This window comes from Colletotrichum destructivum, chromosome 12 (assembly GCF_034447905.1).
Source record: "Colletotrichum destructivum chromosome 12, complete sequence".
NCBI classification, from domain to species: Eukaryota; Fungi; Ascomycota; class Sordariomycetes; order Glomerellales; family Glomerellaceae; genus Colletotrichum; species Colletotrichum destructivum.
In genome coordinates, this window is record NC_085907.1 from 784,652 (window position 1) to 812,569 (window position 27,918).

The 27,918-nt window shown below is 53.3% G+C and overlaps 5 protein-coding genes across 5 annotated transcripts; 1 reads left to right on the forward strand and 4 right to left on the reverse strand.

The window, feature by feature from the left end:
• Window positions 1-1,282: 1,282 nt before the first annotated feature.
• On the reverse strand, window positions 1,283-2,764 carry CDEST_15627 (uncharacterized protein). The gene is made up of 2 exons (XM_062931782.1): window positions 2,390-2,764; window positions 1,283-2,329 (listed from the first exon to the last, which is right to left on the reverse strand). The coding sequence occupies exons 1-2, from the start codon at window positions 2,695-2,697 to the stop codon at window positions 2,062-2,064; spliced, it is 576 nt and encodes a 191-aa protein (XP_062787833.1). The 5' UTR covers window positions 2,698-2,764; the 3' UTR covers window positions 1,283-2,061.
• A 2,646-nt stretch (window positions 2,765-5,410) lies between these two features.
• CDEST_15628 (uncharacterized protein) lies at window positions 5,411-7,459 on the reverse strand. Its single transcript, XM_062931783.1, has 2 exons — window positions 7,094-7,459; window positions 5,411-7,001 (listed from the first exon to the last, which is right to left on the reverse strand). The coding sequence occupies exons 1-2, from the start codon at window positions 7,121-7,123 to the stop codon at window positions 5,466-5,468; spliced, it is 1,566 nt and encodes a 521-aa protein (XP_062787834.1). The 5' UTR covers window positions 7,124-7,459; the 3' UTR covers window positions 5,411-5,465.
• A 467-nt stretch (window positions 7,460-7,926) lies between these two features.
• CDEST_15629 (uncharacterized protein) lies at window positions 7,927-8,623 on the forward strand. Its single transcript, XM_062931784.1, has 3 exons — window positions 7,927-8,342; window positions 8,394-8,557; window positions 8,607-8,623. The coding sequence occupies exons 1-3, from the start codon at window positions 8,232-8,234 to the stop codon at window positions 8,620-8,622; spliced, it is 291 nt and encodes a 96-aa protein (XP_062787835.1). The 5' UTR covers window positions 7,927-8,231; the 3' UTR covers window position 8,623.
• A 1-nt stretch (window position 8,624) lies between these two features.
• CDEST_15630 (uncharacterized protein) lies at window positions 8,625-10,199 on the reverse strand. The gene is made up of 3 exons (XM_062931785.1): window positions 9,609-10,199; window positions 8,994-9,560; window positions 8,625-8,945 (listed from the first exon to the last, which is right to left on the reverse strand). Exons 1-3 carry the CDS (start codon window positions 10,000-10,002, stop codon window positions 8,644-8,646), a joined length of 1,263 nt encoding a protein of 420 aa, XP_062787836.1. The 5' UTR covers window positions 10,003-10,199; the 3' UTR covers window positions 8,625-8,643.
• An 811-nt stretch (window positions 10,200-11,010) lies between these two features.
• On the reverse strand, window positions 11,011-15,593 carry CDEST_15631 (Putative SANT/Myb domain, Homeobox-like domain superfamily protein). The gene is made up of 5 exons (XM_062931786.1): window positions 15,353-15,593; window positions 14,299-15,290; window positions 13,125-14,243; window positions 12,708-13,070; window positions 11,011-12,650 (listed from the first exon to the last, which is right to left on the reverse strand). Exons 3-5 carry the CDS (start codon window positions 13,396-13,398, stop codon window positions 11,236-11,238), a joined length of 2,052 nt encoding a protein of 683 aa, XP_062787837.1. The 5' UTR covers window positions 13,399-14,243; window positions 14,299-15,290; window positions 15,353-15,593; the 3' UTR covers window positions 11,011-11,235.
• Window positions 15,594-27,918: the final 12,325 nt, after the last annotated feature.

Below are 27,918 nucleotides of genomic sequence, written 5' to 3' on the forward strand. Positions count from 1 at the left end.
ACTATGTAGATACATCAAAAGGCCAGATGCAAGGTGACCAACTTACAGGAGTGGGTATGACCCGCTTCAGCCATCACCATCCAATCGGATAATCCGCAGAGCTGCACGAGCGCTCTTCGTGCGGTTAAAAATAGATAGCAGATCTTGCTTCACCTTGAGAGGTCCCTTGTCAGAAAAGGCGCCCTGCCATTCGTTGACCCACAGTGTCGGCGTTGGGCCATTCCGATAGCCATGCTTAAGGCAAAGAGCAGTCCAGCGGCTGCAACGGGCAGCTTTGTGCTATGGTTTTGGGCCCGGTCTTCCGCCCTAGCGTTGTGAGAAGCAGGCCACGGGCGCTTCCAGTTCCACGACGAATGAGATGACACGAGAGAAACGGATTGGACGTATGTAGTGCATCTTCCAACGGGACGGAAGACGGAGCCGAAAGGTCGTTATATGCGGCTGCTGACCTGCTTGGCATGGCGCTATTGGCAAAGCACCTGTTGGCTCAAGCTTGGCTGTTGGAAAGACCGCAAGTGGCGCAGGAAATGGACAGTTGCTCCCTCGCGCCGCCCCAGACCGACACTCTGGTTGGCCAACCTATGGCATGGCGTGTTTTCGGACAAGGAACGAGCATGTAAAGTTGAAGTGAAACCCCCTTCCGGTTGGATACAATATTTTAAGCGGGTCTTGACGGCAGTGACTTGCAATGTGTCAGGCATATAAGTACTCATATGTGGCTAAGCATATGAGGGGAACCTCTCTTTTGTGCACATGGTACAGTGGTACAATTCCTGCCTGATAGTTATGAGCCCAGTCGTCTCAGCACTGTCTCAGCATTCGTCCGACAGCAAAGGACCAATAGGATGCTAGGGATAGCCTCCAAATACCCCTGGAACTATCAGCGACCACACATACCACAGCAACTCTACAGCGTTCGAAACCCGGGGATCGACCTTAGTAACAGGCTACCAAGAAAGGGTAGTGTTGGTGACAGAGGCCTTAAGACCCCAGCAGTGGGCAACTTAAGCTCCCGGCCAGCTCGAATCTTCTACTGGGCAATTCGACCTGAGGGGGTGTGTCAGGCATATAAGTACTCATATGTGGCTAAGCATATGAGGGGAACCTCTCTTTTGTGCACATGGTACAGTGGTACAATTCCTGCCTGATACAATGGCAGGTCTGGTAGGCTCGCAAGCGGGGCGAAGTTGAAGACGCATTTGTGGCATATGCTTGGTACTTTACAGCTGTGTTTCCACTAGATTTGGGACGCCACTTTCTCAGCGACATCGTCCGCGAACTTGAATTCACTGACAAACACGATGGGCGGCAGGGGTTCAAATCAAACGACCAGTCTTCTTGCTTATAACGCGAATTACCCCCCCCCTCTTGCATCAGCCCCGCATTGAATCACCATCATCACCACTATCACTATCACTACCACTTATTCCACTTCGTCTGCCGCCCACCGATTTACAACTTTCGGCCTCGCTGGATATTTCTGATGCGCTTAATTCATCCATACTATTCTTTACTTTGCCAGTTTTAATCTGCGCCCGTCGAAACTGCTCTATATTAGCGAAGGTATTGTTAGGCGATAACCGGACCTTCTTCCTCTTGCGCTGCCGCTGGGCATCTATCTAACTGGCCCTGCAATGCGTTGACTTGCTTCTCTAGAAGGGCCACTTTGGTTGCCGGCTCATCATATCCCTTTTGTCGCGGCAAGGAGTTTTCTTCTACTTGTGACACATGATCTGGCGAAAAGATGCAAACAACTTATTTGTATTCATCCGTTAGAGCTTGTTCGGCATGTGATAACCTCGCAGCACGCTTGCCAGCCATGCGTCGCCTCTCCAAGCATGTGTTCATGTTGATGAATATAGGCAGGATGGCAATGCCTGCTAGGTCTTTCTAGGTCATAAAATCCCATGCAATTGATTCCTGTTCCCAATACAGTGCCCGCTCGCTACTGTCGCTTTTGAAACATGTTGCAACATCATTGTCAGTTGACTGAGCATCTCGGTCTTTATGCACTTGTTCGAGGTCCAGACAATTGTCGATTACAACAACATGGGGTTTGTCTCAGCAACTTGAACACCCATCCCTTTCCAAAACCGATTCATTCACCCTTTGGCGATCTTGTGTGCCCTTTCGTTTCTGGCAGCATCTGGGGACAGCCAATACTCTCTTCCCACTATATTCCGATGCATTCACCGAGAATGATAAATATTTATTCGCATACTCGCCATGATCATCATCCATCTCAATGATGTTGATTTGTAATACTTCGGGATCGACATCATCAAGGGGAACTAGATGATCGAACGTCACACCATAGTAATCAATGTCCCTATTAAGAGATACGTTTTTCAGTTTCAATCAATCTAATCAGGATGAGATCAGGTCTTACTCTAATGTCTTGTTACCCTCTCTAACCCATCCCATGTATTCGTCCCGCACGACCATATCACCGCGGACATCAGGACGGGCGTCCACCCCATAAATGTGCCGAAACGTGAGTGCTGCAAGCGCTGGACCAGCTGTCTGAGGAAACTTCCGGGCTACCAGACTGGTTTCCCACACTGTAGATGGGAAAAGCTTTTGAATTGATTCTCGCGGACCTTCGATCTGGACTCTGAGGGGCTGCTCAATACGCGGTGGATGCAGATGGCCAGCAGGAGATTTGATGCAGGGCGGGATGTAAAGCTCAAGAGCCATGACAGCACTTTTGAATGATTGGCCGCATGAAATTCAGTGATATGGTCGAATGAGGAAGTGCTCTGTTTTGAAGGCTAGGTGGACGGTCTTATACTTTAGACCTTGGGCATGTGGCTGATTTTATTAGGCCTACCCCAGCGAGGCCTACCCCAGCGCGGCCCACATACCATAGAGATTTGCCCTGCCTAAATGATATACTTGATCCACAAAAATGTGTGACAAGCCACCAATCTTCTGCATGCATGCATGCCAGCAAGCAGTTATTAATCATGATTAGGTAGCGGCTTCTTGTTCGCGCTTACGCACACCGTGTTTGCTTTGGCCCTGCGCGCTGGTCTGTCGTTATTGGCATTTGCTTAGGTTTCCTACTCGCCAATTTTCTTGGCTCATGATCCTGGTTGTCCTATATATATGTCCACATGCAACGGTTTCATGACTACCTTAGCCGCAGACTCTCTGCAGGGAGCAATTGGGGCCAAGTGCATTTGAGCATCAGCTAGCTGGATGCTGCCTGCCCCCTGCCTGACAGTCTGTTTTCGGGAAGGATTGCATGCTTTTGCGATCGCCTACAAATGGTATCAACAAGAGTGAAGCAGGAACAACTAATGGGATGAAATATTGCATGCTCTACATGTATCATGTGTATGCGGCAAACTTGTCCGTACGGTGGCAACTTGTGCCTTTGCCTCAGCCTCCCTGTGTGGCACCGGCGTTCCTGCTATGTCTTAATCCTGAATTCCGTTCGCCGTTCTCTTTTCCTACAACTCTAATACACGACCTCCAGATTTGAAGAGTTGACATTACAGCGATGACGGAGGAGTGTTGCATGCAGTGGCTCCGCAGTTGGAGGAACTTGTACTTCCATCGACGTAGTTTTTGACGCAAGTTCTCGGGTTCGCACACGGAACGGTTGTTGGAGAGCCACGGACATGGCCGCAGCTGTAGTAATTGGTGGTGACGGTACACATTGTCTATGCCCTTTGTTAGGACAGATAGGCGTATTCAGGGTCGCACTCAGTAGTGTAGACAGAAATCTTAAGAGACACTCACAGTCTTCGTATGTTTTGGCAAATGTTGTTCACAAGGTAGTATATGTTCGTATGAAGAACAGATACTGGTCAAGGAAGACGTTGCGTTCTGTTCTTGACACAAGGAACTGACTTGCCTTTATACCAGACGCAAGAGCTTTTTAGACTAAACAGCAGTGAATACTCTGATATAATTTACGCGGATAAGTCTTATATACCGTCCTGTGAAATGGAACAACGGAACACACCTTGTCTAGGCCATTCTTACTTGGAAGAATGGTTACATTGCACGTTCAAGTGGGCTACAGACCAACAACCCTTTGATCTCAGCGCGTCAGGCTCAACTGGGGTCGGTAGCTGAGCGGGTGTTTCTGGATATTTGCCTGTGGAAACATACCATAGCAGCTGTAAAGCATCTTTCACATCGGTTGCGGGCGTACCAGGCCCGTCGTTGCAAGGTCGCGCCAAGACCCGCTCAAAGTGTTGTATTTAACCGGAAAGGTCTCACTCATCCTTACAGGCACATTCCTTGTTCAGAACACGTTGCACCGTAAGTTGGCCAACCAGAGTGTCGGACTGACAACCCAATAGCGCCTCATTGGCTACCTGATCAATTGTAGACGTAGGCCTCGTTTTCCGCAGCCCCCAAAAAGTGCCATGGAGAGGGAAGCCATGGCGAGTTGAGCGCGGCGGCCGGTGGGGTCCCGGCCCTCCGACATGGCCCTGCCTCTACATGGTCACATCACATGTGACAGCAAGCGCTGTGGCGTTAGCGACGCCCTCAAAGAACCAATTCGTAATCGCATTGGATATCAATTAAGCGCTCTCAGCATTTTTCCTTGTCCAGATAGCGGGTCGAGGCAGGCTGAAATGCGTCTTCAACTTCGCCTCGCTTGCGGGCGTACCAGGCCCGTCATTGCAAGTCACTCTCGTCAAGACCCACCTAGAATGACATGATGTCCTGATCCATAAATAAGCCATGCCCTAAGAGGGCCAACCAGAGAGAGTGTCGGTCTGGGTCGCGGGGGGGGGGGGGCAACTGTTCATTGCCTGTGCCGCTTGTGGCCCTTCCAACAGCTAAGCTTGATCCAACAGGCGCTTTTCCAATAGCGCCATGCCAAGCAGATCAGCGGCCGCAACAAACGACCCTTCGACTCCGTCTTCTGTCCCGTTGGAAGAAAGATACACTCATTCGTCGCGGAACTTTGGTTGGTCAACGAACGACAGGGCGCCTTTTCTGACAAGGAGCCTCTCATAGTGAAGCATGGCCGATTCTCATCTTTCGTCACATGGAGAGTGCTTGAGCAGCCTTGCGGATCATCCGATTGGATACCAATGGCTGAAGCGGGTTACGCCAGTCCTGTGTGTTCGTCGAATTGCATTTGGTCCTTTGATAGATCTGCTGGCCAAAGGGTCCAGCTACACCCCCGTCGTAACAGAATACGACCAAAAAGTCGCGTCCCGCACTTGGTCCCTTGATCTTACATCCTCCAGCCAAAAGCAAATTTTGCCCGTTACACACGGTATCATGGGGAATTAACGGAGTCGTACATACAGTACGTACATGTGTCGCGCCTCGCCTTGACCCATTCCTCCGCACGGAAGCGCCTGCGACAGAATTCCGGGTCGTTGCCTGCGCACTCTAATTGCTTGGATGCAGCAGCTAATTAGTAGACTTGCCAGCACGAAACACCAAACCAATGCCATACATTTTTGCATGTGCCAGAACAGTAGTATTCTCTACTCTTGTAAAACCTCACACATTTTCGCCTTCATTTTGGCCATCTGAATCGTGACATTCTTACGCACATACTCTCTCAACGGCCCAGACAGATTCCCTCCACCCCCTTTGTCTATATACTCGCCAACCAAGTCACTCGCATGCCTTTTCACCAAGTCGCCCATGTGCTCTTCTAACATGTCGCTTATTTTGTCCCTCACCAAGTCCTCCAATTCGTCCGAGATATGTGGCATTTGCTTCTCAAGCTTTTCGCAAAACTCTTCCAGCTCACCAATGTGAACGTCAAGGTTCTCGAAGTCCTCCTTGACCAGGCCTTGTCGATGCTCCAGATTATCACAGATATCCTCCACCTTACTAAAACGTCCCTCAAGATCCGCATTCTGCCTCCGCAGTTTTCCCACTTCAACTTGCAGTTGCTTGATCTGATGTTCTTGCCGTAGCTGCTCGGTTTGTTGTTCTTGCCGTAGCTGCTTCATCTGTTGTTCTTGCTGTTCAAGCCGACGCATCAAGTTGCGCAGCAGCATGTTGCGATCGTCGTCCGCATCGTCAAATTCAGGTCTCGGCTTTGCTTCAAGGCCTGGAGCGTTTCTCGTCGAAGCCGTCTCAGGTATCGTGGTAAAGGAACCTTGTGGATGCACCCTTTTGGAGCTTGGGTGCAGGAGAACGTCCTCATCCCCGCATTGTCGTACGCGTTTGGAAGCGATCGACACATTGCGCGACTGTTCGGTATCGCTGTACTCCGGCGGTGCACAATCAACCAGGGAGCTTTCGAGGAACTTGCCCGCATCGTGTGAGATCGCCCTGGGTTTCTCCCCCTCGTTAATGCATTCGCCGTACAGCGGAGGTGGGCCTTGATGACGCGGGACAATGTCGAAGTCCACCGTCGTGGCACATGAATCGGTCTCTGGCCGAGATATACCATCATAATCCTTGGTGGCGAGCACTTTGCCACCTTTGCCACGGTATAACCTCTGCAGATCCACCGCACGTTGATATGAGCGAAGCTCTTCTTGTGTCAATACCGAAGAACGCTCAACAGCCTCGACGCAAGCTTTGAGCAGCTGCTTCGACAATTGGTTGGCCGGGAGGTATAGGGAGAACGACGAAGAGGCCGCAACCGACGCGACGAGGTCAAGAGTATGCCGAGCCGGGCTGACGAGAGCCTCGTAGTCAGGGGAATCATTCGACACAATAAGCTGTGCATAGATACCACTACGCAGCCGGAACTGAAGGCGAGTTAGGTCGCCCTTGCCGCCCAGTCGCCGACGCACGCTGTCTAAGTGTGGCGGGCTTCCGTTCCTTTTTGTGCACGGCTCAAAGCGCAGCGAATCGAGATGGTCGGGAGTGACTTGAAGGTAGATCAGAGTGTCGTTGTGATCGCCATCTCTGACAGTGACGGCGAGACGGAAACAAACTGTTTCTGACGACAGATACGCGCTGCTGAATTTGAATGTCTGGTCGATGAATTCGTGCTGTCGTCCGTCTTGGTCTTCACGCACCGCAAAGACGTCGACTGGCGGTACTCGCAACTTCATGCTGTATGACATGTCGCGTTCGCTTGCAGTCAATCTCCTAGACATCCACGTATAGAAAGTAGCGGACAGGAACCAATTGGGTGGGTACTTACAGTGGTCGTAGCGTTTTGCTTCCCTGCCATTTAACTCAGTCCTTCACAAGTCGCTGTAGACAAGACGGGTCCTGGCGTGGCCTCGATCCTACTCAAGGTGCATTGGGGGCTCTTGTGCGAGTAGTAGAATGACCAGGGCGACGGGCGACAGATCCAAGCCAGATGCTATATGAAGATCATGGCTTGGATGGGTTCCAACGGGATTCCAGTCCTACTCGCGTAAAGAGTCAGGCAAGCAGCCAAGAGCAGTCGAAAGGCCGGGACGCCGGAGACAGGTCAGTCAGTCGATGTGAGTGCGTGCGTGCAGGACAGGGCGGACAGAAGTGGAAAACAAGACGCTGGCGTAGATGAAAATGGGGAAATGGGTTAAAAGCAGAAGACGATGCCCACGCATACAGTAATATAGCTGAGGGAAAGACAGGCAATAGCGGGGCTGGCGAGTGGAGGTGGGGGCGATTGACAATTCGTTATTCCGTCCGTGAAACCGCCACTGACCTTCTCCCTTCAGGATGTGTATGATTGGCCAAATCTTGCCTGATGCGACCATCGAGCCCCACAGTGGACGGTTGCAAGACGCTCTGCAACCTTCAGCAGCTGAAGGACGGTGGGCGGAACACGGTCAATATCCGTGCGCTAAAAGCCCAATCTCCGCGGTTGCCTGGCCGCAAAACGCCGCGCTAGGACCTCGCACCTAGCTACGCAACATATGCGCTTCTGCGAATGCACGATTCCTGCGCTTGCAGCTGGCCCATGTCACGGATCAAGGTTTAACCGACGCCAGTGAGTTGTATGTCTACTTCGTTGGCAGTCCGCGATCCGATTACTCTCCGCCTCACCTTCGAGGGTAGACTCTTATTATCGACTTAAGATGTCGCGCGAGCCTGTGAGGCCATGCAAACACTACAAAACTTCACAAAGTTAACAACGGTCTTATCGCACTCGATCATTCTTCCAGCGCCACCGACGCGCCGCCGTGTCTTCCCATAAAGACGAACCACAAGCCTTGCCCCTCTCAGCCCCACCATAACCTACCCGACGACGTACGATCACAGCCTGAGCGGTTGAAAGTCGCTCCTAACGATAGCTCGGCCAGGCGGCATACACGAGGGCCCTTGTTTTACTTATCTTTTTGTATCCAATGACAACTACTCAGTCATTATTTCCGCAGAAGATACTGGTTGGAGAAGATGTGACAGAAGAAGTAGCAGCTGGAGAACGAAAACAGGTTTTGCAGAAGGCTGCTAGTTTGGTAAGAACCACCACGTTATTTCCCTAATTACTAAGCTGACCTGAGTGCTAGGTCAAGGAGGGAGTAGATGCCAGCGAGCTCGAGTTCCATGATACGTCTGAGGATGCTGTCGCCGTACTCATATACGTAACGACCGATGCGAAGGGACAAGAAATACAAACCGAAGGCATAGTGCTGTTTGCAGACGAGAATTCAGACGGGGTCATCACCGGACAGTATGCTGAAGCGGAAGCATCTGGTATTCGGCTGTATCCCGTTCCAAAGGGTGGTCTATTCGTGAACAATGCTCAGGTGGAGTATATCAGGAGGAAGAAAGCGCTAAAAGAGGAGTAAAGGGCTTGGAGACTCGTGTCTCCTTGCCAGCCGGGTACGACAAAAGCATGGTATGCAACAAAGATAGTTTGGGTATGTTGGCTCGTTTGGACCGCAGGTGGTTCAAGAAAGGTATCCAGGCTGGAGCCGACTCCCACACAACGTCGCAACCCTTTCTAATATGGGTGATGTTGCCCCTAGTAGGCCAGAATATTGAAGTTGCATAACTGCTCCCTCCAGCTGCGAACAAACGTGTCACTAGAGACAACGGCACTACGAAATCATCTCCATCTATAACATCAGCTCTGTTCAACAGACGATTGATTGAAATTGTCTTACTTTCATGAAGCTGTCCTACATCTTTCAGAAGCTCTTGGGAGGCTTGGATGTAGAATTGGCCAGCACTGGGTCCAAGACCAGACGAGCGATAGCTATGCGCCCCGGCATCTTGGCGATAGAAACATACATCTTGTTTCGCCTGTCGAATCAACTCAGAAAAAACTTCCACAGGGTAGACGACCACATGGCAACGGGACAAGGTCATCGTCATGATCTTTTTTTGCGCCTCCGGCGTCAGTGCTGGATAGTTCTTCCGGGTCTCACGATCACCCGTGTCAGCCGGCTGACTTTGATCAACTGGGATAGTGTTGTCTGCCACCCGGCCAAGGTCCTGCTGCGTGCCTGGCCCAGACGCAGACGGCGGTGTCGTAACGTTTGTCGAGATAGCTCCAGAAACACTGGGCCCGGATTTCGGCTGTTCGCTGACGTGCCCAACGTTGGCGGGTGGCGGATGATCCTGGGCACCATCATCGCGGGTCTCTGGCAGGATCACACAATGCCTCTTTGGTTCAGGAGCTGGAGTGTCAGTTCCTCGCTTCCGAGGATTCGCCTTCATACCTCGTATCTCTAAAAGCTTCGTCAGTGCTGGATGCCTCATGTGTTATTCAAACGCACCACAGTAGAACTCCAACCCCAGTTCTGGGTTCGTTGTGCTCCATTCCCGGAGACAATCCGACCACGACGACGGAAGCTTCTCGTCTTTCAACGACTCTTTGGCCTTCTCAAACAGAGAAGCATCCCGGACGAGGGCTAACACGTCTTGCTTCGAAAGATAATGCGCAAGATTGGCAAACACCGATATGGAGACGATGCTGTCCCCCAAGTCGACTTCTCGGTCTTTAGCGTAACGAAACGGGAGGAGGTCGCCGCAGATTCGACTTGGTCGTCTCTTCTCTCCACGGCGCCTAGCTTCCAGGAGGGCGCTGACGTCTTCTGCTCTGTTCTGGGGAGGCAGCTCTCTCAATTGAGCAAGGAGCTCTTTGCGTTTCGTCTTGTTATCTATTGCCATTGGGTCGTGACACTTAGCGATATCGGTCGGTAGTGACTGTCAACCCAGAAGGACCGATGTGATGATGTTGGAAGATGGAAGGAAAGGAACGGCAAAGTAAAAATGGAAGCGAGGCCGCACCACAGTCAGCGTTTTTATTGCGTTAAGGTGTGCGATAATGCTGCTGACGGTGAGGGTCAAAGTTGCTCTATATAGAGTGGGAATGGCGCGCAGAAATATGCAACAATGCTGCCTGGGGCTGAAAACAGTGGCCTTTACGTGTCCGCCTTGGCCGAGGGGGGTTTGCTACCCGGACTAGCCCTGGTTACATCGCTGTCCACTGCTGTATGTTGGTCACGTTGCATCTGGCCCTTCGATGCATTGACAAGATGGGCTGGGACGCGAGGAGACCACCTTGCCAATGAAGCAGGGGTCGCCAAGCCGCCCTGTCGCAACAGACTCGTAGTTGCGCCATACGTGCATGAACCAGGAGAAGGTGTTGTCGGTTTAAAGCCAAATGGTGGCCGGCTTGTCCAAAGTCCCTGTGCATCACATCCCGGGTATTAGTAGGCTTGGCTGTTAGTGACGTGTAAAATGGCGGTCGCATGCAATGTCAGTGGCTAGGTCAACTTCTGTTAGCGCTAATAAGCCGACGTCACCCCGGTGACGACCAGGAATAAGCACATGAGAACAACAACTCTGAAGTCTCCGCGGTACGTAGTGTCGAGGCAAGTGAGGTTATCCTTTGCTTGATTTTCGTGTGACAGTGCTCTCAACTCAACCAAAAGCGCTTTCCGCTCCGTCTTTCTGTCTAGTACCATTGGAGCATAAGATATCAACAAGCAAACCCAACCCCAACCCCAAGCCAAAAGAAGAAGAAAAGGAAAGAAAGAAAAATGGGCGTATAAACGAGCACAGCGATATTGATGCCTTTGATGAAACGAAGGAAATGGTATTGCTGCAAAGTGGTGATGACCTGGCGGGTCTTCGACTCGCTGGAGGACTTCGGATGTTGCCGACATCTCGGGAGGTATCTACTTCAATCTTTATTAGAGGCTAAATCGGCCATTTCTTAGTGAACAGAATGGCTTATCAGTCTTGTTGGAGGGTTTGTGTATTATCTCAGTACTGGTGATGCATACAATTTGGATATTATCTACCACCTTCCATTAAATGCGTTTGATGTTAGTCTCGCAAGACATCAAATGACAGTCCTCTGAAGTCGTTGGCAACTTAGTAGCAAATATGCCTGAATTACTTTACTGCCTCCTTGTCTTGCCTCTCCATTATCACCCAATGCTGAGTCACAGCTGGCTCGCTTCGATGCAGCCTTTTTGCAATCCATGACCACTCCTTCCCCTCTTCAATGTATACACGCAGACGCTCCTCTTCCCAATCCGTCCAACGGCGGCGCTTAGACCTTTTAACGTTTTCTTCAAGACTGTCTGGGCTGTGGTAATGATCAGAACAATCATTGCCACTTTGGGTGTCGCTTTGGCTGTCGTTGTCATCGGCGTTGTCGTCCGAGCCATCATCCTGGTTGAATGTATCACCGTGTGACAGTCCGATAGCAACCTCCGCTGAATGATCTTGATGTGCCGTGTTATACGGTTCGTCTTCCCCCGTGATTAATTCGTTGTGTGGAAGTCTCTCCGTAGCATAGTTTTTGATGAACCCAAGGAATAGCTCAAGCATGTCCATCCGTCTTTCACCATCAGGCAACCTAGCGATACCCCCATTGAGAGCCTCGAAAGTGTTAATCATGCGTAATAGGTGTTTCGCAGAAAAGCCGCAAGCATGGCATGTGGCTACTGGTAGGTTCGCCGTGGTGTTGATAGGCGGAGGGGGAACCAATCCGCACCTCTCCGTCTGATCATGATTCCTAGAAAGGTGGTTTGGGCGAAGTGAGGGAACAGGCGATATTTTTCGCGAGCGACCCTGCCTTGCTTCCCTGCACCTGCTTCTTTTGGAGGTATCATCCAAGTCGTGCATAAATAATGTATCAGGGCGCAGCTTGTCGTTGCCACAGGGCATCAAACCGATGGGGTCCTCCGCTTCAGACCGTTCCGGTGTTTCGGCCGAGCGATGAGGCTGTGTTTCAATTTCGTTTGACAGCCTCTTACTTGAATTTTCTGCCGGGACTCGAGATGGCAACGCGCGTAAAGTTCTGGGTGGCAGAGCCGGTGATTTTGTCCCGTTGTCGACTTTGCGAGGCCTCATTCGTTTAGCCGGGCGTAGTTCATGGCTCGCGCTGCCGCCTTCGGTTGGCTCGCCTCCCCGTTTCTTCCGACAGGTGACAATATGGCCAACTTGCCCTGAACCGGAGGCGTGATCAGACGCTGGGGTAGGGAGTGAAAAATCGCCTGTTTGAGGCTCTTTCAACCCACCCAAGAAACCAACTGGTGCCTTTGCCGAGTCGCTGAGAAATGGGTTTCTAGCAATAGACGGGCACTCCGGGCAGTTGGGCGCTGCGGGTTTGCTTTGTGACAGGACGTGTAGTACAGGACTACCCGACAGATCTTTTCCCGTAAGTTCACATCTTGGGACTGCCATCTCTTGATGGCAGCTCTCAACATCTGTCTCTTCATCGTCAGAACCCCTGTCGTCGTCGGTTTCATCAGCATTGCAACTCCCACTGCTCTCGCTGCTATCTTCAACTTCAACTACAGCTGTGCAAATTTTTGTCAGTCCGATGTTTCTTCTTGAATCGAATCTTGGCCACTCACATGCGTTCGTGGCGCTGATAACAGAATCTGCCAGGCGAAGTTGCCCAGTTGCCCGTCTGGTTAGGTCAAGAGCCAATGACAGTTCCTCAGCCGAAGATGGATTTGCCTCGTCATGAGGGGCTCGTTCTGTGGAAGGCTGAGCAGGTAGGGGTGCGCAAGACAACCAAAATGGCGAATGTGAGTTGATATCATCTGCAAAGGTAGGCTTTGGCATTGTCGATAGGATACCACTGATCTCACAAGACGGTTCTGTGGACTCCAAGGACGCGAAGTCGCATTGTGTGTACGCTTCGCCGATTCCAAAATTCTCACCAGAATCAAAGTCAAGGTTGCCAATGCTAGCGAAAGGGTCGGCGCTTGTCCCTATTGGTTGTAAGTCGACGTCAGCGGGATGTGGTTAGAATGTAGTTGACATACAGCTTGTGGTCTGGGCCTCTGTCGCACCCAGAACTCCAACGGTCTGTCCAAGTAGTGTTGCAAGGGCCTTTGATGGGAGTTGCGCTTGTTTCTGGTGCTGTTGCTGCTGCTGCTGCTCTTCGCGCTCGTGTCGACGTTTCTGCTCTGCGCGTTGCCTCTTTTTACGCTCTTTTTTTTCGTACAACTGTTCCATGGACTTTACGTCCAATTTTTTGAACTGTGAGAGGACCATCGTGGGCGAAAAGAAGAAAGGCGAGTTTGACTGATCTAGCATGAGCTGGCTGGCATGGTAATGGCGAAAGGGGACTTTATATATTTTTGTTATCCGTCTTCAAATGAGCCCCTCCTCTCCTGGACACGACTGTTCATCCAAAACATCCGCACATCAACCCATAGAAGACCCTGCTGCTTCCACACCTACAGGGGAATACGAAGCCAGCATCACTTGGCCCACTAGCTAAATGCAACTCATTCGTCATGCGGTACTCAGGATGATGCGATATTCTCTTTCAAGCATTGGTGATGCCCCTGACGCGCTGATGGGCGCCTTCTCGTTTGTGATTGCCGATCCGCCTCGCCCATCGACGGCTGTGATAGCGGACTTGCCGGGCGAATGGTTGGCCATATCCGCAGCATCGCGAAGCCATGAGCCCCTGTCTAGCCCTAGCGAGTCACGTCACCAGCTTCGAACTTGGCCCGGACGGTCTCAGCTCCCAGGCCGTCCCTGGAGAATGAACCATGGTCGTCAGACTGCGATAGGCACCCATCCACTTGCCGTACAACTTCGGCGTTCTTGTGACACCGAGTAGAGCATGTCCGGTTGAGCCTGACACTCTATCGAGCCCGGTCGACCTTTCAGCCGACACAACTAAGCCGCCCCCTGAGCATGGGTGAGCATGAGGCCATCAGCGATGCGACCTCGCAAGCCATACCACATGAGGCAAGAATTTGGCGGAACTTTTGATTGTCTCGGGAATAATGCGCCGGTGCCTCGAGCTGAGTTCGAGCTATCCGGTGTTCCCCGTCTCGTATAAGCAAGGTAATCGATGTCGGCGTTACCTGGTCGAAAAGTCACATCAGGGGGGGCCAAATGTCCAGGAAGGCCAGGACGTGAATTGCCTGAATAGGTAATTTTGTTAACTCAGGAAGTCGGCTTAGCTGATATCCGACGCACCCTGGATTCCTTTCATCCTTGGCCCACGCCAAGTCTAGGCAGACCCGCGTACTGTCTTTAAGGTCCAAGAGCCGACAGCCCCTCCCATGGTGTGAGTCGTCCCGAAAGGGGAATTTGGTCGCCGAGAGGGGACGTTGCTAGCTTTGAATTTCTGGCCGCTCGGTGTCGTAGCAACCTACGTAACTGGTTGCGGCGTTTTAAACAAGCTGCCCCTTGACTGATGATTCGGGGATGCCGACACAAGTTGGTTCTCGGGTGGAGGGTTTCTTCACGAGCCTCGCAAGAGCTATCCCTCCTGGAGGAACTTGCTATCTCAAGGATAATGAGCCCCGGATCGTCGTTCGAGACCGTGATACGCGTGCAGCCTGGCCATGCGCTACATCTCGTATATGCGAGGCCAGCATCGTTGATGTTGCCTCAGTCCAGGCCAGAAACAGGCAGAGCCCGTGTCTAGGGTTCAGACAAGACGTGAATTGCCCATTGAGGCAATTCGCTAGCGTGTAATCGTAGCCCCTGACTGTAACGCCGGAGTGAAAGAGACCAGCGCGGCAGACCCTGCTCTGTGTCATGCGACGTGTTATCGATCCTTGCGGATCGCTGACCCAAGGTTGAGGGCTTGGAAATTACCAGACATAGTAATTTCGTAGGCAAGGTTTTGCCTCTTCCGGTAGTCTGAGCAATAGCCTGGACCATGATCTTCATTCCTGGGCGCCTGCATCGAGATGATTGACACCGCGCGTAGGACCATTGCTGACTCGCTGTGTAATCCCGCGACCCATTCCAACATCTCTTTCAAGCCGTCAAATTACCAGAACAGGCAATTTTCCGCTGTAACAGTAAGGCGAGGTCGACACGACCGGGTGGGAAAGGGGACCATCGAGAATGGAGCCGTGGCGCGTTTCGCCTAGACATTCGCAAAGTCTCGACATCGACGAGTAACGGAAGTGGCGAGGCGTAGGGAGGCGGGCGGAGAGGAAGTGGAATTGCCATATCTAGTAATACACACGAAGTTAGCCAACACTGTTACCGCAGCAGGAAAACGTTGAAGCCTTACCCATCAGGGGGGTGCGTGGGTCCGAGGTTTGGTACAGCGGATGCAGGCCACGGCGAGGACGTATGCGTATAATTTTGTCATCAGTTTGAGTTGGCGTCGGCAGAGGCTCTGCTTCGTTCTCTTTGTGATGAAATGAAGGCAGGCTGAGGTAGGGACAACATCGTGGCAGAAGCGGGTGTCGAGGACGTTGCCAACAGCAGAAAAGAATGACGCGGCGCAGCAGGCAGGACAAAGACGAGGTGCCAAAGGAACTTCGAGGTACATCTGAGCCTGGGGCGGGGCAGACGCCATTTTATGGGCGGGTAAAAACAGCGAGGGGTAGCATGGCCGAGAATTACCCGATGTGGCAAGTACCGCAAAAGGCAATGCCAGGACCGCCATTTCCGAAGGCAGGCAAGCCGTTGCAAACTTTACTATTAATAATAATAATAATAATATTAATAGTAATAATAATATACTACGTGGAAATAATATAAGTGGATTAAAAGACTTGAATCCTACTTTAGAAGAAGAAAATAATAATAATAATAATAATGATAATAATACTAGTAAAACCAGTACTAGTATAAATAATAATAAATCCAAGATAATTATAGAAATTCCTAAGCAAAATAAAAAGGACCTTCAAGACTATAAATGGGTAGCAGACCAAGAAAGAGCTCTTATAACTATAAAAGACTTCCCACATATTAAATCTATACTTACCACTATAAATAATAAGGATAATAATAATAATAGATTTAAAAAGGCAACCTTTATATTATCTATAAGTGTTTTAAACGTCCCTTCTACCTATAAACAAGCTATAGCATCTAATAATGCTAATAGTTGGATTCAAGCTATGGTAAAAGAGATATATAACCTAGATAATCTAAAAACTTGGATAATAACTACTCTTCCAGAAGGAATAAAACCCTAAGCGTCATTGACGGTGGTATTCTGGCCGAATACCAGGGTTGGGGTGCAGGGTTGCGCGCAAGAAGGGGAGGGCTGGTCCGTGCGTTTTGCCGATTGTTTTTTCAGCCGATTACCGTAGGGGGTTACCAAGACCCGTTCCCCCCCTCCGCAACCCTTTGTTCCCCTCACTTACTCACTAACCCTTAACCCCCTCCGCAACCCTTACCCCATGCATGCACGCGCAGTCGCCGCAAGACGCACGGACCAGGCATGGTCAGCCAACCGTCGTCGTCGCCTGGAACGTCAATCAACAATCCCCTATCCCTCCCCTAGATAGATAGATAGAATGGATAGAATAGATAAAGACATATAGGATAGTATTACACCTACATATCTGCATATATACGCACATGCATGCAGGTCCTAACTGCTAGGTTGTAAAGTATACTACTATCTAACAACTACGCAGATCTATATTAAGGATAGTCCTAACGTTAGAGCTGGCTTTTATTATGTAGTGTGTTTTAGTTTAGATTTAGAATCTTTTTTAGAAATGTAATAAAAGTACTAAAAAAGGAGATAATTGCAGCGCTTTGTTTGCGTTTCTATGAAAATAGAAAGCAAGATAGGGATTAATTTGTATTTCTATACATATAGAAAGTAAGTTAGAGGTTAGTTTGCATTTCTATAAGAATAGGAAGAAATATAAATACAAATACATCAAAACTTATACAAACACTATAATATCATTCAGTATTAATATAGAAAACTTTACATTAGTAAATTTAGTACCTAAAGGGTTAGTTAGTAAAGAAGGTATTCTCATACTAACTAATAGGTATCTTAGTAGATTAAGAATAAAGAATAAGAGATTAGAGGCCATTTAGCTTAGGGTTAGACTCTTAAGAAAGATTAACAAGGTAAGGTAGTAGTTAGTAAGGTAAAGACAGCCTATAAAATCCTGCAGTACATACAGTTAATCTAGGTAACAAACATGTTGAGATCTTGCGTCTTGCTGTTGTAGCTGGTGTCTTGCCTTGGCGTCGTCCATTGTTAATATTGATAGGCAGGGTCAACAAGGTCGCCAGGGACAGGCACGGATCGGACGGTAGAGGCCTTAGGAGCAAGGGACCAGACCAAGGACAGGACTACAGGGCCGGTCGGTCAGAGATCGGACTAAAGGTGGGATCGCCCGAGACAGGCCAGCAGCCTATAAAACCATGCAGGGCCTAAGGCCAAGATAACATTGCATACCTAACCCCAGCAGGGTCTTGGTAGTGTACTCGACACTCGCCATGGACTGCAGAGCTCGAAGGCCCGGGCCGGGCGAGGTCAACAAGGCCGCCGGAGCCGGCCAGGGATCAGACCAGAGTCCGGATCGTACGAGGCGACCTGGGCCGCCTCTGTTGCAGCCTCCCAGGGGAAGGAAGGCCCGAACCCCTCCCCCTTCCAGGGGTAAGTCATTTGACCTCACAGGGTGGGGAGAAGGGAAGGAGGGGGGTGATGGAGGGGGGGAAGCTGCGTTTATAACCCCCCCCCCCCCCCTTATTCCTTCCTAAAGGGAAGGTGCAGACAGCCTGTTCCATCCGTTTTCAAACAACTAAAAAGGGGATGATTTTCCTGCAGCCTATAAAACCGGATGAATCATCCCCCCTGATAAGGCTGCTGCACTGCCTGCCCAGCCTGCTTTGAGGCTGGTACTCATGAACCCGACGTTCAAAGTCGGCAGCGCATCGATCTCCCTCTGAAAACGCGGGCCCGTCATCTTCCAGGTCGACGGCGCCTCAGCGACGGCGCGCCATCCTAGGACTTGTACGAAGGCCACGGTACGCCAACCCGGAGGTTCGGGCCAAGGGCAGGATCGCTAGGCCAGGATCGGACCAGGGACAGGATCACAAGGCCGGCCGGTCACAGATCAGACCAAAGGAGGGATTGCACAGGGAGATACAATAACCCCTAGGGCCGCCCTAGCGTAAGTGCAGGGTTAGACCTCTAGATTAACGTAAGTTAAAGCACCTACTTTTTTACCTATTTACACCTATTCGTATAAAAAGTGCTACTTTTTACCTTCCTATTAGATAGCTAGCTTTAGTAGTTTAAAAAAACATAAAAGTACTACTAAGTTTAACTTTCCTAAAACATTATATATAAGTATAAAAATTAAGCGTTTATCTAGTTTTTATTAACCTAATCTACAATAAGTATAATTGATAAATTTAATGTAGTATTACTACAGCTACATTAAGGTTATAGTAAAGTTAGGCTTTGTTTTAATATTATTAATTTATTTAATAACTATGGGATAGAATATTAAAAGACTAGTAGTATTCGCTTTTAAAATATAGTAGACTAAGTAGAAGTAGTCTTATTCTTTTAAAGCCTTTCTATAAGTATTAAATTAGTAGAATAGAAAAGATATTATAGAATACTCTATTATATAATGTTAACTATAGCATAAAACTTAAGTAGTCTTTATAGTACTATCTATAAAGTATATTACATATACATATATATAATTAGAGAAGTAAGTAATAAGTCTAGTTTACTTTAATTAATAGTAAGATTAAAATACTAATAAAATGTATATAAGCCCTACTACTTTAATAGTTAGTACTATTATTTACATATAGGATTATATCTTATTTATAATCTAATAGCTAGTTTTATTAGAGATAGGGTTAAAAGTAGCACCTTTAGTCTATAGTCTAAATAGGGGGTTGAAATAGGGGGGGTAGGTAAAAGGTAGGTGCTTTAACTCAACCCTTGCAATTAGCTGCCTGCAATAAATAGACAGATTGTCCCTAGCAACAATACATACAATGCGTAACCAGTACATTATCTAGTATAAAAGCCTACCTACTCTCAACAAGGCTGCCCTCGTCAACCTCAAGCCACCATCGTGGGGCCAAGACAATCACAATCCACGATGTACTGCACGCTCTCAGATGGAGAGGCACGCCGATTGTGGAAGGGCTGACAACAAGGCCGCCAGAGCCGGCCAGGGATCGGACCAGGGGCAGGATTGCAAGGCCAGGATCGGACCAAGGCTAAGACCGCAAGGCCAGCCGGCCACGGATCGGATCAAAGGAGGGATCGCCCGAGGCAGGCCAGCAGGCGGCAAGGCCGGCCCCTTCTTCCGTGCCTGGCTCGGCCGCAGGTCCAGATCTCCGGATCCGATCAGAATTAAACGCGAAGCGCCTGTATCGGGGCCACAGAGACGTTTGCTACTGTGTGAAGAATCCAGCAAAAGAGGGCAGGCAGGGTTATAATAGGGATTTATATATTGCTAACTAAGGTAGGCCAAAGGCAGCCTATAAAACCCTGCAGCACGTACAGTTAATCCAGTCAACAAACATGTTGAGATCTTGCGCCTCGCCGTCGTGGCTGGTCTCTCGCCTTGGCGTCGTCTATTATCAACATTGCCAGGCAAGGTCAACAGGGTCGCCAGGGCCGGCCAAGGATCGGACGGCCGAGGCCTCTAGAGCAAGGGATCAGACTAAGGACAGGACTGCCAGGCCGGACAGCTACAGATCGGACCAAAGGAGGGATCGCCCGAGGCAGGCCAGCAGGCGGCAAGGCCGCCCTTGTTTCCATGCCTGGCTCAGCCGCAGGTCCAGATCTCCGGATCCAATCAGACTTAAACGCGAAGCGCCTGTATCAGGGCCACAAAGACGTTTGCTACCGTCTAAAGAATCCAGCAAAAGAGGACAGGCAGGGTTATTATAGGTATTTATTGATCACTCACTAAGGCGGGGCCGAAGGCAGCCGTTAAAATACTGCAGGGCTGAAGGCCGGAAACCCTAAGCAGAGATCCGACTGCTGGGCCCGGGCGAGGAGTGGGCCGCCTCGAATCGGACCAAAGTCCGGACTGCCCGCACAGAGCCGGCCACGGATCGGACCAGAGACCGGACTGCGCAGCGGAGGCCGGGCCCAGGAACAAGGCCGGCCGGCGAGGGCAGGCCCCAGGTGGCCTCCAACACCAGTCACAGAAGATCAGCTTCGGCTGAGAGGGCTGGCCTGTGTAGCTGAAGGAGGAAGGAAAAGAGGGGGTGAGGGAGGGGGTGTTGGCTGTTTTTCTATCCCCCTTTTTTTTATAGAAACCCCTCTGAAGGGAAGGTGCAGACGGCCCGTTCCTTCCCTTTCGAAACAACCAAGCAGGGGATTGTTTTCCTGCAGCCTATAAAACCTGACGAATTGACCCCCCTGATAAAGCCGTTGCACTGCCTGCCCAGCCTGCTTTGAGGCTGGTACTCATGGACCCGACGTTCAAAGTCGGCAGCGCATCGATCTCTCTCTGAAAACGCAGGCCCGTCACCTTCAAGGTCGACGGCGTCTCGGCGACGGCGCGCCATCCTCAGCCCCGCACGAAGGCCACCCTACGCCAACCCGGAGGTTCGGACCAAAGTCCGGACCGCCTGGGGGCCTCACAGGAGCCAGGGTTCGCATCAAGGGCAGGATCGCAAGGCCAGCCGGCCACAGACCAGACTAGAGGAGGGATCGCCCGCAGCAGGCCAGCAGGCGGCAAGGCCGTCCCTAGTTCGAAGCCCGGCTCTGCTGCAAGTCCAGACCCCCAGATCCAATTGTTATAGATCTCTCTCGCCAAGGCTATAAGGGCAGGAAGGCAATCCTTCCACCTTAGTTGTGTTGCAAATTATTAGAAGATAAACCCTAGAATAAGCGGCATGTAGAAGAGTAGACTGCCTATAGAGGACTAAGTCCTATCCTAGGTAAAGATGTCCTAATTCCTATTTGTAGTTACCTTATTGCTATCTACAATCTATAGTACTAGTGCCTACTAGGGCTAGTTATTAGCCCTAGGGTAGTATACTAACCTTAGTTAAGTTGTAGTAGGCTTACTCTATGTAAATGTAGTTTAGTAAAGGCTATAGGTTAAAGTAGCTCTATTATAGAACCCTAAACTAATAAACCTTAGAAACTCCTTTATAGTAAGTAAGTAAGGCTAGACTACTTAGGGCTAGCTACTAAGAAGGGAATTAGGGAGATTAATAGATATAATTAAAAGTACTTCTAGTAGTTACTATAGTAATAAAAGCAAAGCTATTTCAAGCTTATAGAAGCTATTATAAATTTTATACTTATAATCTTAGTTACTATAACGTTGTTTAAGAGGGATTAGTTTGCGTTTCTACAAAAATAGACCTGTAGGCTAAAGACGGAGTAATGTAGAAAAGAACAGAAGAACAACCTCTGCCTGCAGTAGATAGGGGAGGTAAGGTGTAGTCTAGCTAAACAAGGGGATAAGCAACATTTGCATAAGGTAGGGAAGAGTAATAGATTAGTAATCTATAAAGAAGACAGCAGCTAAAGAGACTATAAACCCTGCAAATGTAAGTAGTAAGGATAGAAGGAGGACTTTATCTTTTATACCCCCTTAAGTTACTTAGTAGGCCTACAGTAGTGTACAGCTTAACCCTTTCCCTATTCTTCTTACTTTTCATTTCTTCTTATTCTTATACCTTACAATATTGTAGATAGAAAACACTAGTATTTCTTACAATACTATAAATAACATAATTTAGCCTTCCTAGCTAGTAATACTATTTATTCTTTTTACTTAAAAATCTTTTATTTTCCTTTTTAAACTTATCTAGGTTTTTTTTCTTCTTATTCTTTACCTCCTCCCCCCTATCCCCTCTCTGCTTACTACACTATAAAGGCTGCTAGTCTCTCTAGCAACGCCAGACCCACTATGCAACATGGCATGTAAAGATAATTAAAGCAACTACCTACTTAATAAACATAGTCTTGTTTACTATGCCTACCTAACCCTTTATACTATAACCACCTGTGTTTTTCTAAAGAGAGCCTATGCTGAATAGGCTGATGTTTAGTAATTCAACACTGCAGACTAAGACGACAATGGGCGGAAGCAGCTGTACAAGCGGCAGAGGCAGTCCACCCTGTGCAGACGTCAACGCCAGTCTGTACCTCACCTTTGTAGAGCGGCCTCGGGTTGCTGTCTGCACGCACTGCAAGCAGGCGGTCCGACCGGACGGTGGCGTCGAGGGCCACTTCCGGCAGACTCACCAGCTCAAGGGAGCAACGCTCCGTGCAGTGGTCGACCTAGCCTGGGCGGCCGCCTATGACAGCCCTCTTGAGGACCCCCACACATGCGAACTACCACCGGACGGCAGCCTGCCACTTGAGCAGCTAACTGTGCTAGACGGATATGGATGCAGGCGGTGCGACTTCCGGACAAGCAGCCGGAAGCTAGTGAAGCTGCACGTACAGCAAGGGACACACAGCACAGGCAGGCCGGCAGTCGGCCCCAGGGCTACCAACAGCAAAGAAGCCGAGCCCATCGACTGGGGGGCAGTAAGGCTGCAGTCGCTATCGCAAGGCCGCTACGCACGGTACTGGATCGTCCGCGACCCCGGGACGAACGAGGGAGGGCCGCTGTCGCAGTCACCCCGGCAGGGGAGCAACGACGTATTCGCCGAGCGGCTGGCGAGACGGCAGGAGCTTATGACAGCCGAGGACGAGCACTGGGAGCGGACAGTCGTCGCCACCTCCGACGTCAACCGACAGTCGGCCTGGGTGAGGGAGATGGGTTGGGCCGTACACCTCGACGGGCGCAACCTGGTGGACCTGTACGAGGCCGGGAAGGCGCCCCTGTCGGCGGCAGCGCGGGACACGGTCCGGGACGAGGAGGGCCGGGAGGAGCAGCGACGGCTGGCCCTCCTGCAGGAGAGCTTCCGCCACGAGGTGGCCAGGTGCTCCCTCCGGCTCGACAAGGTGCCCCACGAGACAAAGAGGTGGCTGAAGAGCGTCGATCCGGCCAAGCCCCACGGACGGCCGTTCGCGCTCGAGCAAATGGAATCAACAGTCCGGAACTACCAGGCGGTGTGGGAGAGGTATCTCTGTTACTGCCTACGGGCGCATCAGCTAGGCCGGACAGAGGCACAACAGCAGCGCAGGATCCGCTTCACAGACGAGCAGTGGACGGCACTGGACGCAATGGCCGAGGCCCTCGCCGTAGCAGGCGACGCCAGTGCAAGCCGTCAAGGTCGGGGCAGCTGGTGCTACAGCCAGACACAGCCGACCAGGGCGAGTACCGAGAGCGAGGACGACGACAACAACGGTCACTACTACGACGACGACAGCGACAACGACAGCAGCTACGCAGCCGGCCGGCTTGCCACCAGCAGCAGGAGCAACACCCTCAGCATGGAGGGTCAACAAATCCTCCGCCGTGGGTCTGGGGCTGCCGGGGCCAGCCAAGCGGCCGACGGCGGCCGCCCAGAGCACAGCAGGGCGCTAGATCGACGGGTGTACCAGTTCTGCATTGTGTCCCTAAAGCAGAAGGTTGCCGTGGACACTTTTGCGAACCCGCTCATCCACTTCACCGCCGTGCTCGGGGTCATGAACCCGGCAAAGAGGAGTGGGGGGACGGCCGGCAGCGGTAGCGGAAGCGGTCAGAGCAGCGGGGTTGGGTGGAGCCCGGCATCCCGGTTCACCCAGCGGCTCGCGGGGCTCCTGTGGTGCGGGCGCATATTGATGCTGGAACACTTCTTCGAGAAGGAGGCAATCGACGGGGACCCCAACGAGATGAGCGCGGAGGTAGTGGACGGCTTTGTAGAGCAGTACCGGCACTGGCTCGCCGACGGGTCGCACACGCCCTTCAGCGCCATCATCCGCATGATGGCGTACGGCAAGGGCCACCGGAACAGGGAGGGCGGCACGCCTCGGGTGATGTGGGAGAAGAGCGGGCAGGCACTCCGCTACCTCGGGCAGCGGGTGGCCATCGACGACTTCCGACGGGCGGCGCAGCAGCCCAGGGCCGAGGCCGAGGCAACGCTGCACGAGCTCATGCGCGGGGGGTGGGCGGAGGCGGGCGGGCAGCTGGCGCTGGACGGCGTCGTCGACACGCTCGTGTTCGAAGGCGCCGGGCGGTCCTTCGCGACGCACGAGAAGAACGCCTGGCTCCGGCCGGGGCCCGGGACGCTGGCCGAGCTCTGCCGCGGCAGCATGTGGGACGCGAGGCTGCAGCAGTGGCGGCGCGACGGCGTGCTCGGCTGGCTGGCCAGGGCGCAGTCCTTCAAGCGGTCGCTTCTCGCGTCGGCCCACATATGGGGGGGCCAGCCCGGGCGGGGGCCGGAGATGACGACGATGCGGTACTGCGACACGCAGGACATGGCGCGGAACGTCTTCGTCTTCGACGGGCAGGTGATGCTCGTCACGGACCGGGACAAGAACCGGGCGATCCGGGGCCTCAGCCGGAAGGTGGCCCGTTTCCTGCCCGAGGCGGTCGGCAAGATGATGGTGGCCTACGTCGCCTGGCTGCTGCCCTTCGAGAGGCTCCTCCAGGCCGAGGCCGGCATACAGGGCCCGCCGGCCTCGCTCCACCCGTGGCTCTGGAAGGACGGGCGCCGGGGCCTGTGGGACACGACGGAGCTCAGCAAGGAGCTCGACGCGGCGACGTCGGCGGCGATAGGCGTCCGCCTCACGGTGTCGAGCTACCGGCACGTAGCCATCGAGCTGGGCAGGAGGATCCGCGGCCTCGTGGTGAAGCAGGCGGAGGTCGAGATGGCCGAGGAGGACGATGGGGCCGGGCCGGGCGCGGGCGGCGCAGGCGGCGGGACGACGGGAACAGACCCCCTGACGGGCGAGGTGCGGAGGAAGTCCCGGCTGGAGTTCGTATGGGACCTGCAGGCAACGCACGCCGGGGTCACGGCCAGGCGGCACTACGCCATCGACGTGCAGTTCCCCAACCAGCTGCAGCCGGAGATGGTGGCCAACTTCCGCGAGATCAGCCGGCTGTGGCACGCCTTCCTCGAGTTGCCGCCGCCGTCGGGAGGGCAGGGGGGGCAGCAGAGGCAAGCCGAGCGACAGGGACAGCTGGCCGCCGGCGACGCCGGCGCCACGTACCCAGTCGGCACACCAGCAGCACCTGCGTCGTTGTCCAGGAAGCGGAGGGCATCAGGCCAGCCGGCGGAGGCAGCAGCACCGGCCAACCCCATAGCCACCCCCACGAGGCCGGCCACCAGCCGAGAGCAGCAGGCCACGCACTCGGGCCGCCGGAAGCGAGCCGCCAACGACGCCATGCTGGCACGGAGAAGCGCGCCGGAGGAGGCGGAGCTGGACAGGCGGCTCGAGGCCGGGCTGCGCGTGCTCTTCGGGGACGAGGCGGGCTGGAGGACGGCGGAGCAGCACGAGGCGGCGCGCAGGGTCATGTCGCTGCGGCAGGGCGACGTCCTCATCGTGGTGCTGCCGACGGGGGCAGGCAAAAGCGCGCTCTTCCAGCTGCCGGCGGTGCGGGAGGTGCACGGCGGGGTCAGCATCGTGGTCGTGCCGTTCGCGGCGCTCCTCAACAGCCTCGTCGAGGGGGCCAGGACAGCCGGGGTCGACGTGCTCCACTGGCAGCCGAGGGCGGTGACAGGCCGGCGGGAGGGGGAACGGGTGGCGTCGATCGTGTTCGTCAGCGCGGAGCACTCCCAGTTCGCCGAGTTCCTGTCCTACGGCGAAGGACTCCGGGCGCGCAGGGTGCTCAAGCGCATCTTCGTGGACGAGTGTCACACGATGCTCCTCGACGGCGGGTACCGCCCCCAGCTGGCGGAGGTCAAGGGCCTCTACCGGTTCGGGGTGCCGATGATCCTGCTGACGGCAACGCTGCCGGTCCGGATGGAGGCGTGGTTCCGGCGGCTGATGCTGGCGGAGGACGCAACGACGGTGCGGGCCAGCACGGCGCGGGTCAACATCCGATACCGCGTAGCAGGGGTGGTGCCCGGGGGGTTCCCCGCGATCATGACGGCGGTCGTGGACGAGGTCGGGCGACTCGGGCGGCAGATGGCAGCAGGTCAGAAGGGGGTGGTCTACTGCCGGTCCAAGGCCAAATGCAAGCAGGTGGCGACGGCGATCGGATGCGCGGCGTACCACGGGTCCCTGAGCGCGGAGGGGCGATGGGAGGCGCTCGAGGCGTGGTCCAAGGGGCGGTCCGGAAGCCGGTGGATGGCAGCAACAACGGGACTCGGGTCGGGGGTAGACATCCGGGGCGTGGTGGCGGTGATCCACGCAGAGGCGCCGTACGGGCTCGTGGACTTCGCGCAGCAGACGGGGCGAGGGGGCCGGGACAAGGGCGAGACGGTGGAGTCGGTGATCTTCCGGGACGGAGAGAGGGGGCCGCAGCGGGACGCGTTCGCGGCGGACGTGAACCAGGTGGACCAGCAGGGGATGCAGGCGCTCATGGAGACGGAGGGGTGCCGGCGGGCGGTACTCGGGGAGTTTATGGACGGAGACGGCAGAGACTGCCGGCAGCTCGGGGCGGAGGCATGCGACCACTGCCAGGGGGTTGCGGAAGAAGAGGCAGGCAGCAGCGGGGACGGGGACGGGGAGGAGGTTAGGGTTAGCCGGGCAGCACAGGACACCAAGGCAAGGCAGGCGTTGTCGAAGGGCCTGCAGGAGTGGCTGAGGGAGGTGGAGGGCGGATGCGCAGTGTGTTACATGGCGTGGTGCAACGGGAAGAGGATTGAGTGGAAGCGTGGTCGGTTCCAGGGACACAAGACAGGATGCTGCCCGCGGCTGGAGGGCGGGCGATTCCTCCGGTGGCGGGCGAAGGTGCGGTTCGAGCGGTTTGCGTGCTGCTGGCTGTGCGGGCTCCCGCAGACGGTGTGCGAGGAGGGGTGGGCGGGAAGGGGGGCGGGGGAGGGTCAGGGCAGGAGGGGAGCCGGAGGGGGGCAGGGGCGGGGGCGGGACACGGGGGCCGGGGCCGGGGCCGGGGCCGGGGCCGGGGCCGGGGCCGGGGCCGGGGCCGGGCCCGGGGCTGGGGGCGGGGCTGGGGGCGGGTGCCGGTGGATGGACGCGGTGCTGCCGGCGATCCAGTGGACGAGCCAATTCAGCGCGGCGCAGCGGTGGCTGTTTGAGGCGTTCGAGGTGGACGCGGGCGACGAGGAGGAATTCACAGGGTGGCTGGGGCGGTCACGGCATGTGGACGGGGAGGAGACGTCAACGAACGCGCTGGCGGCGTGGGAGGTGCTGGTGCAGCGGCACTGCCTCGGTAGGGATAGGGGGGCTTAGGGTTAGGGTTAGGGTAGGACCTAAGGAGGGTTAGGGAGCAGGGTTAGGGTTAATTGACATGGTTAACAGACATGGTTAAGAGACAAAGGCCTTCTCTTTAGACAGTCAGGCGTAGCCGCAAGAAGGAGAAGACATAGTAGGAGGGAAGGGAGGCGCAGACAGTGTAAATGGATATCACACGGCTTTCTGCACTGTGCACGGGTAGGGGACGGCAGTCGAGGGTTAGGGTTAACGTAGACGACGTAGACAAGGCAGAACGGTGGCTTAGGCGGCTACGGGGAGGGTCCCAATAAGCGTCGGAACGGCAGACGACTGTTGCAACGTGGTAGGAACCCAGGAACCCAGGAACCCAGGCGTCTAGCCAGCCCCCGCTAAGCTTGTGAGTTGTTGGAAGAGTAGGTTCGTCGACGCGTGAGTAAGGATTGTGGAAGGTGGAAGGTGGATGGCGGGGTTGTAGGGGTTCGTCGACGCGTGAGTAAGGATTGTGTTTAGGGTTTAGGGTTAGGGTTAGGGTTAGGGTTAGGGTTAGGGTTAGGGTTAGGGTTAGGGTTAGGGTTAGGGTTAGGGTTAGGGTTAGGGTTAGGGTTAGGGTTAGGGTTAGGGTTAGGGTTAGGGTTAGGGTTAGGGTTAGGGTT

What these genes read in the sequence shown, in the direction of transcription:
- CDEST_15627 (XM_062931782.1), bottom strand. Translation starts at nt 2,697, where the DNA reads ATGGCTCTTGAGCTTTACATCCCGCCCTGCATCAAATCTCCTGCTGGC. An exon ending in GAGGGTAACAAGACATTAGA is followed by an intron (nt 2,330 to 2,389) that starts GTAAGACCTGAT and finishes ATCTCTTAATAG; the next exon opens with GGACATTGATTACTATGGTG.
- CDEST_15628 (XM_062931783.1), bottom strand. Translation starts at nt 7,123, where the DNA reads ATGGCAGGGAAGCAAAACGCTACGACCACT. An exon ending in AGCAAAACGCTACGACCACT is followed by an intron (nt 7,002 to 7,093) that starts GTAAGTACCCAC and finishes ATGTCATACAGC; the next exon opens with ATGAAGTTGCGAGTACCGCC.
- CDEST_15629 (XM_062931784.1), top strand. Translation starts at nt 8,232, where the DNA reads ATGACAACTACTCAGTCATTATTTCCGCAGAAGATACTGGTTGGAGAA. An exon ending in TGCAGAAGGCTGCTAGTTTG is followed by an intron (nt 8,343 to 8,393) that starts GTAAGAACCACC and finishes CCTGAGTGCTAG; the next exon opens with GTCAAGGAGGGAGTAGATGC.
- CDEST_15630 (XM_062931785.1), bottom strand. Translation starts at nt 10,002, where the DNA reads ATGGCAATAGATAACAAGACGAAACGCAAAGAGCTCCTTGCTCAATTG. An exon ending in GGGGTTGGAGTTCTACTGTG is followed by an intron (nt 9,561 to 9,608) that starts GTGCGTTTGAAT and finishes CGAAGCTTTTAG; the next exon opens with AGATACGAGGTATGAAGGCG. An exon ending in TGTAGGACAGCTTCATGAAA is followed by an intron (nt 8,946 to 8,993) that starts GTAAGACAATTT and finishes CTGATGTTATAG; the next exon opens with ATGGAGATGATTTCGTAGTG.
- CDEST_15631 (XM_062931786.1), bottom strand. Translation starts at nt 13,398, where the DNA reads ATGCTAGATCAGTCAAACTCGCCTTTCTTCTTTTCGCCCACGATGGTC. An exon ending in AGAGGCCCAGACCACAAGCT is followed by an intron (nt 13,071 to 13,124) that starts GTATGTCAACTA and finishes TACAACCAATAG; the next exon opens with GGACAAGCGCCGACCCTTTC. An exon ending in TATCAGCGCCACGAACGCAT is followed by an intron (nt 12,651 to 12,707) that starts GTGAGTGGCCAA and finishes AAATTTGCACAG; the next exon opens with CTGTAGTTGAAGTTGAAGAT.